We start from the raw sequence: 17,062 nt of genomic DNA, 5'->3' as shown, positions 1-17,062 counted from the left end.
AAGCGAGCTGCTTGGCAACATTATCTGTCTCCTGATCCTCCTACTCCTGCGGGTACTCCTTAGAATATATTTAGTGGGAGTTTGACCAGCATGGTTTCTGCTCTGGGCTACGATGAACCAAAATAAATTTATCAATAGATCTAGGAACGGAGATGTGCAGAATGTGTAATTACTGTGTGATTACTGTCATGGCACGCCTATACAGAAACTGAAGTAGCAAACCCTGTGCTAGGGCCGATGTGAACTGCTAGTGCTGCCTGGCAATTTGGTACGGAAATCCCTTCCACAGCCTCTTACAACACAGGACACAACACATGCCTTGAACAAACGCCATCAGATGCCCGAGCAGATTTCTCACTGCTTCTGTCCGAGCTCACTGACACGAGGGGAGGCCAATTTCCAGAGATTCCTTGCTGCCACCTAGCGTTTCCCACCGATGGACACCAAGAGAAGAGTGACATCTCAGCGTCACCACAACTCTACATCTAAGCCATGTCAGCAGCACCACGGGAGGTTCAGCCAGCCCGAAGAAATCCCATGGGGTATTTTACTCCATCAGCTCTCTTGGCTGAGTTGAGCAGGGGCTTGCTGGACTATTTCACTGATGCTTGGTAAAACACATTCACCCTTTCCACGTGTTTACTGGGGAAAACACTGTTTACACGTTACGTTTTATTCTTTTGCACCTTGCTCTGGGGGATCGGTGTGGTACAGCAGCCGGAAGGAGCCTGCCAGCACAGCAGCCACCCCAAAGCACCCCTTTACCTGCCTGACCCTTCCTAGGCCCGAGCCCCGCTCTGTCCCTAGAGATCTTGTGGGTCAGTGCACACAAAGTTTTGGAGGCCAGAAGCGTGGTTGAATGAACTGAAAGGAAACAGCAGCCACGTGAACAGTGAGTGATGGAGGCACGGCCCTCCGGCTCCAGGAGGTACGCTGCGAGCACGGCTCCCTTCTCAGGGCAGGCAAGCAAGGGGAGGTACTGGAACAATCTCCTAAAAGTTGTCTTCAGGGACTAATTTCCACATTAAAAAATGAACGTGATTACTGTCCTTGCTCGGGATCTAAGTCCTGCCTCTTTTCAGGTTATCCAGCACTACCTGCAGAGCATTCCCAGACTGGTACCCCCAGGGGAGACCAGATTCAATTTCTGAAATGCTAATAGTGAGAGTTTGCCACAGCTTACTGTGTTTCTTGAGCACTAAAGCAGGCTCTAAAGCCTTAGCAGATGTAGACTGTGACCTCCAGATTTACTTTCAATCTTCACTTAGCATATTGCAAAGTCCTGCTCACCCAGGTAAACTCTTACCAGTATAACTCAAGCCTGAACACCGTTGCCCTTGCAAGATTTCTCCAACACTAGTATTACTTAAAATCACAATGCTGATGTAAACAGCATTTAAAAACATTATTTTATGAATTTTATTGGGAAAAAAACCAACACACTTTTATGCGCAGAATGCTGTAATCCATATTGTTGTCTATCACTGCTATGGGACCAGTAAATCCTTTCTCATGCGAGCAGACCAATTCAAGCTCCTTTGGGGCTGCTGGGGACCTTTCAAACAAGGGATGTGATCAGCAGGTAACTGACCATCACCCCTCCAAGGCAGAGAGGCAAAATCATCCACTTACAATCTCTGTGCAGTGTTAAATATGTCTGCATGGTCTAATGAGGACCAAAGCATCGCCCCCTACCCTTGCGCTGCCTGCATTAGCTACAGGGACCACATCCGAAAACCACATTTCTGCCAGCAAAATCTAGGAGTCACCTGAGCATATTTCAAAGACACAAATAAGAAGATGGAATGTGAAAAAACTATTTTTTGCCACTTAAAATATTTACTCTGAATGGTGGCAGAGTTTTTCATACTAGCAACCTCAGTGTTTCTCTAGGATAGCCAGGTCCTGCTTACGAACCCTGATGCTGGTGTCTACAACTCAGCTGCAAACAGACCCTTCAAACACACATGGCTGAAACTAGGCGTTTGTTATGAGGGACAAGTATCTCGGTCAGAAAAATATGAACAGTTTGTTTTCTGGTTCATTAAAAACTGAGGAACATTTTATGTTTGAGTCAAACTGAAATGATAACGAGGCTGATGGTTTCTTCTCGTCCGAAGGAGGTTCTGGAAAAATGCAGTGGTATGAAAACAAACAAGCTGCTGCTGCAAATCTGATCGGGAACTTCACTGTTCAGAAAGCTAGAAACTCAAAACTATGAAGAATAACTGAGAATACATCAGTTGAAAGTGTCGTGGAAAAGACGAGCTTCCCTAATTCTAGTATGGCTGTGGGTTGCCAGTGTGACTCTGTAGTAAAAAAAAGTCTGTGCATTGGCTAGTGTACTTTTGACAGAGATGAATACATCTTAACGCCACTGAATGCACGTGGGCATGGGGATGGAGAAGACTTAAGGTCTGCTTCAATCTTTGAAACCAAAGTATTCAAATATTTTCACAGAAATAAATGAAAGACAGTTTCTCATCTGTAAGATGTCTTCTTCCAGCTGAAACTCTTTACATTGAAACTGCATTTTCCATAAAATGAACGACTCATCTGAAAAAAAAAATTCCTCTTCTTTTATTCAGGCATTCTTTCTCTTGAACTAAACTTTGCATGAAGCAGCAATATTCTTCTAAAGGATTTATGCAAAAACCTACAATTTTCTGAAATCAATCAGAAATAAAAACAAAAGTTTCTGCTGTACAGTGTAGTACGTATGAAAACATATTAACCTAGTGATGTATGTTATAAAAAAAAAGCTGTGAATTTCTCCCATTTATTCATACTGTGGCTGATTTTTATTTGTACAGAGACAGACTTCCTCCAAGATTACACAAAATCAGTGACTTGGCTCTTCTCACACCAAGTCAACATCACAGTAAGACACGTTCTTGGACACTAGGTGGCATATTTGTATTACATGTGTACAGGGAGGTACAGAAGTAGCATTGTCACTTAGAAATGTGGGAAATCGAACAGCCCTCAAGAGAGGAGCATTATCCTTTTGAAAGAAAGAGCATCTACTTAAATATGCTGCAATAATTTCTTCTGGCAGCGTGTAGCATCAAAAGCATTCCTGTTCAGTCATCAAAATAGATTGAAAGTGGGACTGCATTACAGGACAATTGCAAATCTGACCGTAATTACTTGTAGATGAAGATGAGCAAGGAAAGCTGCAAGGGAACTGGCTAGAAAGGCTGGCAGGGACCTCCGCAGGCCATCCAGTCCCACCTTCAGCTCAGAGCACAGACAGCATCGAAGCCTGGTCAGGTGGCTCAAGGCATCGTCCATCAAAGTTTGCCCTCTGCAAGGGCTGAGTCTCTCTGTCCCACAGTGCCTGCTGGCAAAACATTTTCTTTCCACCCCAAATTTCCTGTGCTGCGAGGTGTTAGCTCTTTCCCTGTTTTGGAGATGTCCCCTTCACCTTATCTCCTCCCAGAGGAGCCCACGCCAGGCCCAATATGTGACTGAGAAGTGTGCAATTGGAACCCGGAGTTCTTAAGCACAAATTAGCACGATGTGGTTACAAGGAAGGCCCACGAGATGTCAGCAGCCCTTTGGGTCCTGTGCTGGCAAGAGCAGTGCTGTGGGTCTGAGGTTTCCTGGTGGATGGGAGCCAACCGCCTTCAAGCAAGAGCTTCAAACTGTCCCATCCACAGGGGTATCATGGGGGGAATAAATAAAAACAAGTAGCTATGAAGGAGAGAGAAAAATTGTGGCTATTAAAAGAGCCACAGAAAATATCTCATTTTCTGCTTATTTTTTCTCTGTGTAAAACAGAGGCTGACACGTAGTAGTAGAAACTTAAAACAGTTTAAAAGATTACAGTTAATTCACCAGTATCCAGGTCAATTTTGAGAGGCAGCAGTGAGGAAAACTAAAACTACAGACAACACAAACCATGCGGATTACACCACTGAAACATGAGGATGAAGGAGAGGAAAGTCAGTGACCCTGCAGCCTGCTCCATCCGAAATTCTCTGACCTGTGAAGCCCAGCAGCAGGTAAATGAGCTGCCGCAGGTGAATGACACAGTTACCATGCAACTCAGGAACAAGTGGCATCTTCTCCTCCAGTAAGTCACAGTTCAGCTGTTTGCTGCACTGGGAAAGATGAGGAGGGATTTTAATTTTAACAAGTCCTCAGTGCTGTCCTGCTCCCGCTGATGGCTGTGGACGTTCAAGCATCGTAATGGAGCATGTCCATGAAACCAATGCTAGGCTCTTTTGACAAGAAGCCTCCACATAAGGCTCCTGGTACTTCACGAGGTCTATTTTAAGTACAGGAAGACACAAAGAGCTCACATTTTTCACACAGAGATGTTTTCAGTGAAGAACCAGCCTTTTATCAAAACCCCCTCTCTCCATGCCCCAAATCTATCACGATCATTGTCGCTTTCTGTTTTGCATGAAATCTTGTGCCGCGTTTTACTGATCCTTGCTAGCATCTCAAACACACAGCGCTTTGCTTGTATCTGGGTCACCCGCGCTGAGGAGGGGAATCCTATTATTGTTTCTGCTTGTACTGGGAATGAATGAATTTGTACAGCCAGCTCAGGTCTGGATTCAAGCTCTGACATTACCATGATAAGCCAGTGCCAGCCATGTGTGACAGGACCACGAGCCTTTATTCCAGCCCACGCAGATCTGTGGAACAAGCCCCTGGGTGGAGGGGGTCTCCCAGGAGATTTGGGAGCCTGGGGTGCTGCCGCTTCTTCAGCGCTGCTGCTTTCAGTATAGGTGGGGCACTGAGAATATTTATCATTTATTTTTACCCGAAGGGATACACTACAGGCCATCAGGTCCTATCTGCTTGGCAGATTGAGAAACAAGCAAACAGCGCAAATGGGGAGGTCAGCAAAACCCACAGAAGCCAAGAAAAGTCTTTCCCTTCCTCTGCTTTGGCTTTGCGTGAAACCCAAAGCAAACAAACCCAGCTCTGTCTCAAAACCCAGCAAACATTCTCTTCAACTCTACCCCTGTGATGTGCACTGCCACGCAGCTGTGAAGGCATACCTGTTAGCAGCAATGCCTCTGCCTCGCTCTGTGTGTGTAGTCAATACAGAAGTAATTGAAAAGAGAAGAAATAAATAAACGCAGAAGAGCAAAGCTACCGAGGTGCCACGTCACCTGCAACCACTGCTCGACCGACTCTGGCCGAGTGCCTCAGCCCGACGTAACCCCAGGACTCAGGACGTGCCCAAGTATCAATCTGCTGCTACACCTCAGTGCATCTACAAGGTGCTTATTAAACTATATCAACTGCTGTATGGACAGAAGAAAACCAGTAAACAATATTATGACCTTGGAGCCTTTGGCTCCCACCTTCCCAAATTGCAAAGGCATTGCAGATCTTCAGTTCTCACCAAAGTCATGAAATCCTTGGTGCCTAAATCACTTTTTAACAGAACTAAAGGTGCTAGTGCATGTTGCACACACACAAAAAAAGTCTTCATTAAATGTTCATGCTGAACTACTTTAGCAACATGAAATATTTTCAAAGTTTCTCTCCGTAAGTTACGTCAAAGTAAGGCGTAATTCTTAATATACAGTAACATGATTCCTTTCAATATTCTTGCATTAAATGAAAAATCCCATCTTCCCTCTGCTACAGCCCCTCCTGTGGGTCCCTCTGCAGATGGGCATGTTTGTGCCCAGCCCCACAGAGAGTGCTGAGACAGGGACTGGGTTACAGACAGCCCGGCCCCTGGAAATGTGCCACGGGAAGGTGTTGGGGGACATGTGGATGCAGGATGGACCCTGGTCGCCCAAGGTCCACCTGGCCCAAGGACTCTTGATACATACACACACGTAAGGCCCCCTTTATTTGGACATATGTAGTCCTCCGAAAAACAGACAGAAAAGCAAACCAGACAATTTCTTGGAAACGACTGCCAGTGATTTTCTCCGCTTTGAAGTGCTGCAGATACTCATTCGGGGCTTGAACCTTCCCAGCCCGCAGTGTGTATTGCATCACCAGGGCTCTGCTCACAAATAAAGCTATGCAGATGTCTGTTTGCAGGCCTAGACCCGGATCCACATTGCCTGTAAGCTGTTGAGGAGCTAATACATTTTAAAACATTTTAAACTTATGGATTTATGGCTCCAGAACTACAGAAAAGAGATGGTACTACTGTAAGATAAGAAATGGATTTGTTCATTTTAAAACATCTTTATGCATTCGTGTCAAAATACTCAGAGATATTTTGGTGTTTAAAAGGACTGTGAAACAAGCTTGCTCCTCTGCCCTAGCTGGCAAAGGTTTGCCTGCTTTTTTTCCCACATTATTCAGGGCCTCTATTATACAGCAAGATATTTTATCACAGCAAAAAATCCAAGACTTTGCTTTTATCCCCCTTGTCCCGTAGCAGCGCCCAGCAATCCTGATTAGCAAGTGATGAGTGTCCTTCAGGAGCAGGCAGTAAATGCAAATTTAGCAAAGAGCACTTATGAAATATAAATACAGAGTCCGTGCTCTCAGGATTATCCGATTTTTGCTTGCCGCAGAAAAATCCACACAAAGATGAAATCCTAAATTTATCTTTCAGCTGCGTGACAGTGAAGGGTATATGTTCTGCCAGCACACAGGTGTCATCTACTGGGAGGTAGGATGTGCAATCCCAGAAACACTGCTAAATGAGGGTACGTTTGCCCATCTGTATCTTGAACCTCTAAGGATGGGGATCCCAGGGCTGCACTGGTGTCTGCCCAGTGCTGCCCTACCCTCTGAACCAAGGTTTCTCCTCACCTGTCTGGGCCGAATCTCATGAGCCACAACCCGGGGCTGTTTCCCCTCATTTTACCACCCAGAAAAAGCTTTGCTCCACCACCTGCATAAACCCACAGGCAGCAGTGGGTGGCGATGAGATCCCTCCCTGAGCTCCTTGCTGGGCTGAACAAGCAATTTCATTTTTTAACTTACATGTACTTTTCCTTCTCTCCCTTGCTCCAAATTGCCTTTGCCTAAAGCACCTTTCTTAAATTAATTATCAAGGAGCTTTAAGCTGCAGAGGAGCAACGTCTGGGGCCTCCACTGGGACTTGGGGCTTTTTCTTCTGCAGCCCAGGAGCACGAAGGAATGGCCCAAGTAAGACCCATGATATACACTCTCATGGGACAGTTGTATAAGTTTTATAAATATAATTTTTCCTTGCAGCTCTAGTAATTAAATATTTGGATTTGCAGCTCTCTCTGTACTTGCACACTCCCCGGCCCTGCCGGGACAGCTGCTCGGGGCGATGCAGATAAATATTTTCTGTCTGTTGGTGCTCGGTGGCCAAGCCCGACACGTCACCTCCTTCTCACTTCCCTTCTATTTCTAGCAATGTGGGCAGAGTAAGAATACTTGAGTGGTTAGAGCAGAGTAATCAGATAATCTTTCACTAAGACATAGTTGCATCCAGAAATTGGGATAACAGGCTCCCAACAGTAGCCCCCACCCGGCAGCGGGTACCTTCTGAGAGCACAAGGAGGCACTTTGGGGTGAGACCAAGCCCAACTTCAACTTCAAAGCAGTATGGCTTCGCTGAGGCTACATGCAATTAAAGACAGGCTAGGAAATACAAAGGAGACGAGAAACAAAGACTTTGCACAATACCTTCATAGGCGCGAGCTGGATGGGAGTGATGCATGAGGGGTCCACCATAGGCTTGGGCCTGTTGGCCGTGTCCGCCAGCAAGCTGTGCCACTGCTGAGGTAGTCCTGTGAACTTCTGCTCCCGGTGGTCAAAGCCCGTGTGAACCCGATGCTCGAAGTTAGAGGGCCCGGAAATCTCCAGCCTTTTCTTCTTCTTTCCAAACATGGTGGAAAAATCTGGAGAAGTAACAAGGAAACAGGAAAAAGGGAAAAAAAATATGTTTTGTTGCAGCCTGTAGCCATTCTCTCTCCTGCATGGAGAATTTCAGATGTTATTAGCTAAATACCTGCATAGGTTTTAATTTTACTCCACACTCACCACCTTTGAGGTCTGTGCCTGGAAAGCACTTACCTGCCCTCTGCTCACAGGATCTGAGATCGCAGGAAATTACCTCGGTCTCTAACCTGCACGTGTCTGCATTACCTTGTGAAATAAGGAGCTGCCCCGATCCCCAGCAGAGAAAGCCCCAGGTCTTACTTTCTGCTCCTCTCCCTGCTGCTCTGTTCGAGCTGCAGGGTTCATCCCAGGAGAGCTGGCAGCCCGGAGCTTTACGGCTGCAGCGCTGTACGGCTCTGCTCGGAGGCCAGCACTCAGTGTGAGCAGCAATTTATTCCTACGCCATTGCAGCGCTGCAAATAGATGGAGAGCACAGAGCTAATTCTAAGCCTGCATAAATGCCTTCATCTGCATTTGTAAAGGGTCCCGCTCACCAGTGGTATCGGCTGCTGTGATGCATTTACATCGTGTGAGCTGTCCTTCAGAGGGAGACAAGTCACTACGAGACACCCGCACCCCCCAAGTACCTGGGTTGGTGCGTGGCTGGGTGCAGCTCGCTGCCTTGTGGCCAGCACCCTCAGGTGGCACCAATTACAGCGAGGGCCCTACTTATTTAGCGGTGCAGGAGCAGGGCCAGCTCCTTTGATCCCTGTGCATGTGGTACAGGGAGGAGAGAGGGTCCCTCTGCCACCAGCGCAATGCCTGTGCGAGGAGCTGGAGGCTGTCAGAAGAAATGTGACCTGCCCTGTTTGTACGTCGCTGGACAGAGCTGGCTGCCCGGTAAAGCTAAGTGTTACTGCATTTACTCAGCAGAAAGAGAGACTTTGGTTAACTCCATTACTTGTTATTCCCTGACATGAGCAGAGACTTGTTAATCTGAAGTCCTCTGTTATTCTCAAGGTGCTGTTAGCTTCCTGGGAGGGTTTAACCACACAGATCTCTAATGATGGAAATCCCCCAAAACTTTATTTTTTTTGCACTGGGATTTCAGTTATTTTTTGCAACCTCTATCACAGCCTCATGTCACTCCTAAAAGGAGGAATTTGGATGAACTTCGGTGTGTGTTTCAGGGACTGGGACCTCCTTTCTTTGGAGAAAGGAGGAGTACAACTATTTATTTAGCATCACTGTTGCTGATCAGAGGTACTCAGCACTCAGCTTGAATTCTTTTGCTTGAAACTATTTGTTCAGAAAACTTTACAAGGAGGTGTCAGCTTGTTCCAAGCTTGATTCTGATTTTGTGACTATTTCGGATATTTTTCCACTGCTTTCTGGTGTGGTTTCATTCTTTTTGCCCTTTGATGTGTGGGTTCCTCTTCCTCCTGAGGCAGCTGGGGAAGGCGGTAGGAGAGGCTGCAGGGGAACACGGGTAGATTGCTGGGGCAAGAAAGGTTTTGGGGAGAAACAGAAAAAGGAATTAACTGCAAGTCAAAAGGGAAGAAGGTATTTGCTCACTGTGTCAGAATAGGAAACAGCCGAAACAGTCAACATTTGGATTAGTCCTTGGATTTGGTCGGTCCTACCTTAAACAAAGCAGAGCTCAATGGTAATATTGAGGCAGGTTCAGAACTGGCTTTTACAAGGGACTACAGAAAACTGCTGCCTAAGGGACAGAGAAATCCCTGGCCCCAGGGAAATGAAACGCGGTCATGTTGCTTTTCAGTGAAATACTGTCCTGGAAAAATTCTTTGCTTGCTCTTTCTTGTCTTAAAAATAGCCCTCCACCTTGATCTCGTGGCCATTTCAAGCAGGGCTCAGTAAGCCCTCAAGCAGCAGGAACAGAAGCACCTGCCTCAAATAGAAGAGCTGCCTGGTGAGGAGGCCACCAGCTTTCTAAAACCTCTCCCATCACAGGAGAGACTCAGCTGTGAAGCTGCTGCCCCAGTTTTATGATTCAGGCGGAGCAGCTGTCTGAGAGAAGTTCAGAGAAGAAAACACAGTTGCATTACTGCTACTAAAAAAGATGGGATGATAAATCAAGTATGTATTCTGTCCTCATTCCCTCTTACTATTTCACTAAAAGATCAGGCCCATTGTTTAAAAATTGACTGCCGGGTGCTCTACACATCCCCTCTGTGCATGTGCAGGTGATGTCTCCCTTGGGTGTACTTTCTTTAGATGGAGCAGACTTGCTTGCCTTCCTTGGCCTTTCCCTGAAGGTCTCATCTTCCACACCTCCCTCTGGCTCTTGTTCCCCTTTCTGGAACTCCCTCTGAATCTTCTACCCTGTTTGACAGTCTCTTTCTCCACATCTGTTAACTTCAGTATCTTCCTCTCCTTTGTCTCCTGAAACCTGTTATAATCGCTTGGAACATCACGAACCTTTTATTTTTCTTGTTGATGGCATGCCTGATACCTTGTGGTACTTGCAGAAATGTTTCCAGCATAGCCCAAAGTCTTAATGATTGGTCTCTGCTCAATGTTATTTACTTTTGAGGCTTAAACAGAAGTACCAGGCAGCTCAGGCAGTAGCTTGTACTCACTGATCATCTCCAGGGCTCCACGAGCTGCAGCTGGTGTCAGATCAATGGATCTGGATTGATTTCATTCATGCTCTGGGATTTGAATCTATAAGGCCTATTGGAGTCACATTTTAAACCAACAGCTCTAGAAATGCGCTTCTTCATCGAATCAGTGCCAGTACTTGTATGGCTTCTATGCTGGACTTGCTCCCTAATGCAACTGCTGGATGCTTCAAGTCCTCCAGACACCTGTGAGTAAAAGGCCATCAGCTGGCAATGGTGCACATTGCCTTTTTAAAGAAGTAATTCATTACTTCTTTATTTCAAGACATTATTCTTGTTTTTAAATTGCTTTTTGTTACACTGCTCTCTTCCATGTTTTAAGTACTATTACAGCTGGATGTAAATGTGAAACTTGGCCCAGCTGCACCTCTGCTTTCTCAGGAGAGTATTTAAGTCTTATGTCTGGTGCCAAGGCCATGCTTTCACATAGGGGCAGCATTTGAAGCCTGGGCAATGGGACTCGCTCTCCCTTCTGACTGCACCTCATGCTTACATCAGCTTAAATCGACCATGAAGCTACAGCAGGAGAGACAGGGATACCAGCACCTCGTACAAGAAGAGACAGATTCAGCCATGCGGGCAAAAGCACAAATGCTGTGTGTCTCTGTGGCTGGAGAGCATCTCCCGGGGGGCTGTGCCCATGACAGGCGGCCAGGAACCCTGGCTGACAGCAGCTCTGACCCCACGGGAGGGGGGCAGGAGTCCCCCAGGCGATGCAGCCTCTCCCCTGGCTCTGCAAACAGAAATGTGGTGCTACCAAGGGAGCAGAGAGCCCCAACTGACTCTTAATGGCATCAGTAATAGATGCTGAGTGCTGCTGCTTTGCTTCATTAGCCTGCAAGGTCTCCCTGTCTCATTGCAAAGCAAAGCCAACCTCTCCTTACCACGGTCGCTCTGAATAACTGGAATTAATACATGCAGTAATCCACAGAAACTTCATTTCCTCTGATTTCTCCCCAAGAATACAGCCCTTTGTGTAACTGCAGGCATGGACACAACCTTATATACCCCACATGTATGTATCTGTATTGTGGAGAGGAAACGTTTTGGTGGATTTGCACTAACCTCAGATGGCACTTGTGAACAGGAGGCTATGTGGCAGCTGCAGGTCAGGCTGCAGCTGCCTGGGCTGTGTACCCAAACTGACCCCCCATTCACCCTGCTTTCTCAAAATGATGACTTCAATTATTCCCTCCTTTTTCAGGCCATCACACTGAAATGCTGCTGCATGTGAATGATGTTACTTGTTTTCCTTGACTGCCTGAGGACGCAGGTTTGGGGCAGCTGAGCCAGTGAAAACTCCTGCTCCTGGCTCATAAGAGCCCTGGTTTGGTCTCCAGCATGTCCCAAACAAGGTGCCTGGTCTTCAGATCTCAAAAAGAGAAGACTTAATCTTTCAGTCATAGCTTTATTGATCTGATACAAAAAATAAAGCATTTAATCATGGGGAGAAGTAGAAAACAGCCTGGACAAGTGAATAAATGAAAATGCTCTCCAAGACTTATCAAATTGTTTTGGGAATAAGACGTATCTAGGTGCTCTAAGAGAAATGATTGACTTCTCCAATTCCCCAGGATGCTGGATGGCAGGTGTGCAACAGAAATGCTATGAAACTTCTACTGAGAGCAGAGAAGGCATCCTATTAAAGAAAAAGTTCACGCAGGCACTTACCTGTTCTCTGTCATGGAGAACAGCAACTGTCTCGCAGTTGTTAGGAAACCCTAATTTCCTAATGGAATTAGTTAAGAAAATATCCCCCTGGCAATGGGGCAGTAGCCTGCATTTAGTGGAAGCAGTGGAGGAAGGGGGCTGCCTGCAGGGCATCCTCACCCATCCCTCCCCATGCCAGAGCACTCATCCTTCAATTAATCCCTCCTGACAGCCTCCAAGGTACTCCTGACCATGCCAGGTCTCTTGGCAAATGCCATCCCTCTGTCCAGCTCCTCCCACGCTCACCCCTACCGAGCAAGAGGAAATGAGAGCTGTCACACTCCTAAGTTGTTGCTATTTTTGTGAGGAGGAGCACCACCAGGATGCCTGTGCGTGCTTTGCTAACAAACAGTCCGGCTGCTTACAGCGTGGCGCGGGGCAATGCTCAGCGCAAGGCAGGGGCTGTCTCAACAGCTACTGCTGATGGCAGTGGTCTTGAGCTAGCCCCGGTGGGGGAAAGGAAAAACAAGACTCATTAAGTGGCTTCAGTGGGGTACTTCTACAGAAAGACTTCACCAATCTTTATGTAGTAGTAGTGAGTAGCACATGCGTTTTGTGTTTGTAAATAGAGTTTTGAAGGAGGCTACCGTGAGCAAATAATTTAAAAAGTCTGATAGTTTAAGAACAAAACCAAGCCTGTTCTCCTTAGGAAAAGTAGTCTGTGGTCAGTTTATGGCTGCTGTGCTGAGGGGCTCCTCCAGCCCCTGGTCCCCCATGGCACAAGATACAGATGAGGGACTTGGTTTCTTTACCAAAGGCACGCTGGAAAAAACACAGACGTGTCTGCTGAAGCTGGATGCTGGCAGGGACAATTAGACAATGGCACTGCTTCCCCTTCCAACGATGGGTGAGTTACCTGCAGTGGTGCTGGCCCCAGCTGTGCTGATGGGGAGAGGGGAAGGAGCAGGGAACAGCAGTGTGTGAGGGGTACTGTTCAGACACAGCCACCCAAACCCATTTGTAAGGTGGCAGTTTAAAAAAAAAATCCAATAAGATCACCACTTTTGTTATGTGTATCTCCTCTCAGGAAGGGAGTACTGCCTGCTCTGCTGGTGCGTGCCGAATGGTGGTAACAAAGCTCCATCCTGCTGCCGCAGGAACGCAGCAATCCTGACAATGTGCTACAGGAGCAATCACGGCACTGTTCCCTTAATGCTGTTTACTGCAGTGCCTAACAAATCGAATTAGACGCAATCAGCACAGCCTGCCTGTTAGATCTAAGCCAGACCTGGAACAAAGTTCCAAGGGGCTCCCCTTTATCTTACTCCTTTCCATGCACAGAAATACTGCACTGAGCACCACAGTGCCATGAACTCCTGCACTGGCCCAAATGTCATGTATGACCTCCAGTGGCGGATTGGGTCCTGACACACACAAAAATTCCCTCTGGCTGAGATACCTGCCCGTGCGAGGTACAGACCAGTAGATAAATCCCCTCCATCAGCTACTGTCCAACCACTGTGCTGCCTCCCGGTCACAGGTGAAGGTATCTTCCTGGTAAGTAGCGTACTGCAGCCCTGCCCTGGAGCACGAGGTTAGCAGTATTATTCTGGGTGCCATGGGAGCCCATTCAGGTACTTGCAGGAGGGTGTCCGAGCTCAGGACACCCCTAGGGATTCACAGCAATAGCCTCCCTAAGAAAAGTTAAAGCCTTGCCCAGCTTGTGTCCCCGAGTTTCTCCTGATGATTCCCATTCAGAGATGACAGGTCGCTGTTTATTCACTCCCATACACCTGGGCTCCATCCTAAGGTTTTGGCAGGTTGCCTCTTCCTGTACTTGAGATCAGGGGATACTCAGACAAGCTGATGAACTGAAAAGCTGAAAGTCCAGATCTATGTAAATAGCCCCAGAGAGCAGAGTTTTCCACTTACAGCAAGTAAAACCTGAGGCAGTTGGAATAAAATGAAAAAAGGACACCTTAAGTTCAAAGGTTAACAGTGTTCTGTATCTTTTATCCTAAATATGCGCAATCTGATCAAACCACCAAATGAGCAAACAGAAGTCTGCTCAGTTCTGACTTACATAGTGACCGAAGGCCAGTGAAAAAGTGGGAGACGCTTTTTCTTCCCCCCTCAGTAAGTAGCTCTTCTTTTAGATTGAAAACTATGGAGGTAGGAAAAGTTTGTTTTGTCCTGTACCTTGGAAAGTGCCAAGGCGTCCCAAGTACACCTGCAAAGCAGCACCAACTGCACTTGCCATCCCACGTGATCCCGCAGACTGAAGGTGTGTAATTTTGTCATAATTAAAAGCTTACAATAACCTTACAATTAATATAAATAATAAAGCGAGCTGGGTATTTTTACTTAAAAAGGGAGCTTTCAACAATTGTGTACCATAGCTACCCAAGTTTCTTTTGCTCATGACAGCCTTCCAGCAGCCAGGTGCCGTGTCCCACCAAACCAAGGGCATCTTCTGTGCTCAGCAGCAGCACCTGCTCATAACCCTGGGAAGCTGCCCTGGGGAAGAAGCATTTCTTACCCACACCTTTCACTGGTTCAGCATGTGACTGGGTTGCAAATACTCCCTCAGGAGGAGCTTGTTTTTCATCGTCTGCCTCAGCCCAGCAACACGTTTTGCTTTTCAGCAGCCAGCAATTAGTTCATTCTCAGTGAGGAAGCGCATGCTGCAGTCAGTCCAGCAGTCTGCAGTTCTTATGCAGGGGTTCCTGCCGGTTCCCCTGCTGTGCAGCCTTGCTACTTGGGGCCAGGCAGGCTATTAGGGTTTGGAAATTGGCTTCACATGCACTGAATGCTTATCTGCTGCAAGCCCAGTATGCCCCCAGCCCTGCAAAAAAAAAAAGCACATTTTCCCCCAAGGCAGTCATGTGGCCAAAACCACTGGTTACAGTCAAAAGTGTTAATAAATTGCTTCATTTTCAAGAACTTTTAGAAAGAAATACAGATTGTAAAATGGGAGATGGGTGCGACTTGTTGTTCTTTAATAATTTTTAGTTACTAATAATAGTTTTATGCACATCCCCCAGTTGTTCTCCTACAAAGCAAACAAAATGTAATAATACATCATTAGCTTTGCCAGCCTCCACACCCACTTTCTGATTAATTGTAACCTTTTCCGATACATGATCATAAATGAACAGAGTATGAACTGCGAAGCACAAACTAAATTAACGTGTCAAGCCAGCACTCGAGATAAATGTGAGCGGGCTGGTGTTCATCCCGAGGAGCTCGCTCCTGTCTGCCTGCCGACTGATGGCAGAGCTTCCTCTGGTTTTCCTGCGGCTGACACGGGCGTAACTGCTGCTGAGACACGTGGCGGAGACCAAGCCAGGCCAGGAATAAAGGCACAAACCCCAGAAAATTCAGAACTCAAGAATATGGCTGGGAATTCAAAGCACTTGCTGTGCTTTCAAGCTAGGGGGTTTACAACAGCTGTTCGGTGCGACTGGAGTTGGGTTGGCTCCTGTTAAACCTCAAACTTAAACTCACTGTCCAGCAGCCCTTGCTGAGCTCCTTAATGATTTCGTCACTCTTTTCTGTCATTCTTTCCTTTCAAGGACTGAAAAAGTCTATGGGTCATCATACAGACACGGGAAACCTACAGAAAACACTGATTTGGGTCCACATACAGTATTCTGCCTCGCTGCAAGGTTTTGCATACAGCAGCAGACATATCTATGCATATATATAGCTGCAAAAACAAGGAAAATGTTTATTTAAAAAAAAATAAGGAATAGCAGCAACAATAGTTTTGTATTTCTTCTTTGTTTGCTTTAAGGGTGGTTCTAAGCTGCTTGGCGGGGCTCTTTGCTGGCTGCAATCACAGCATGAATTACCTCTGCAAAAAACGTGTGCCTCAGACGTATACTTTTTAAAAATAAGTCATCTCCACTGTGCTATTTTTAAACTGAAAACACAAAGAATACTATCGTATTTGTCAGGAGATGAAATAAAAAGCAATACCTGGAAAAGCAGAGAGGGCTGAATGAGAAGCCAACACAGCTACTGGAAAGGCTCTTAAAAACTTCACGGGTTTGACCAGGCTTGATGCATCACTGGGACAGAGGAGAAATCCCAACTGGCTTCCCTGATGAGATAATCCTAAATACTTCCCTAACAACGACAGGATAGTTCTGGATGTACAGGCTATCTTTTGTTTGGCCACTGGTCTTATCTAGAGGGAGATCTCGTTACCTCTTTACATACACAGCAGTTTCAGCGCATGAAAGGAATAACACCCAATGCAGGAGAGAACCAGGTTGGTTCATCCGTTTAATTGGAGACCCAGTGTCCCCATGATCCCAGCTTAATCCTTTGCTCTTCTTCATTATGACTTTAGTGTTTCAATTTAGAAACAGTAAAAGAAACCTTTAGAAAATGTTCTGGTGCACCTTACCAACAAATCGCGATGACCATTTTAACTGTGCCTCTCCAGAGGCAACAGAGAGACCCTACAAACCCCGAGCAGACCAAGCCTGCCAGCGCTGCCCCACCTCGAGAGTCCTCTGCCCACACTGCAGACTAAGCTCTTCTGCATGTAGATAGTGTTGTTGATGAAAATTGAACCACTTGTGACCATAAAATTTTTCCAGCCTTACTTTTACCTATTTTGGTTCAAAAAAGCAAGGAAATACCATTTTCAAAGCACAACCACATGAATTTAGGCACAAAAAAGCTTAACGGTCAATGGGATTCAACTTACTTGTGTAAATCCCCTGGATTTTCAAGGTATGTGATATTTTTTTGAGATGGGACAGACTCCTAAGCCATTTAAACACTGAAAATACATGTTTTAATCATAGCAAAATAAATCCTGACTGACGTCTAGACCACACCGAATAAGCAGTAAAGTGCCATCCTTTCTAAAAACGCTCCTTCACCCTACAGCATTGCGCTCATTTCAACCTGAGGTCAAATTGGCCAATTTTTCAGAGTTATTGTGTCACTGCACAAAA

General features: G+C 46.3%; 1 protein-coding gene across 15 annotated transcripts in view; it reads right to left on the bottom strand.

Annotated features, from left to right (window-relative positions):
• PAK5 (p21 (RAC1) activated kinase 5) overlaps positions 1-17,062 on the bottom strand; it is a 312,051-nt gene that overhangs the window by 32,482 nt on the left and 262,507 nt on the right. For 14 of the 15 annotated variants that reach the window (XM_066995369.1, XM_048060795.2, XM_066995368.1 and 11 more), the window contains one exon: positions 7,600-7,814. In XM_066995369.1, the coding sequence (XP_066851470.1) occupies positions 7,600-7,803 (204 nt within the window). In that variant the 5' untranslated portion in view covers positions 7,804-7,814. Of the gene's footprint in view, positions 1-7,599; positions 7,815-8,348; positions 8,713-17,062 lie in introns of those variants that run through there. The other variant, XM_013182107.3, reaches the window with a different exon arrangement.

The sequence above is a fragment of the Anser cygnoides genome, chromosome 3 (genome assembly GCF_040182565.1).
Source record: "Anser cygnoides isolate HZ-2024a breed goose chromosome 3, Taihu_goose_T2T_genome, whole genome shotgun sequence".
In the NCBI taxonomy this organism is placed as follows: Eukaryota; Metazoa; Chordata; class Aves; order Anseriformes; family Anatidae; genus Anser; species Anser cygnoides.
The sequence above is the reverse complement of the archived record's forward strand: the minus strand, read 5'-3'. Positions and strand labels throughout refer to the sequence as shown.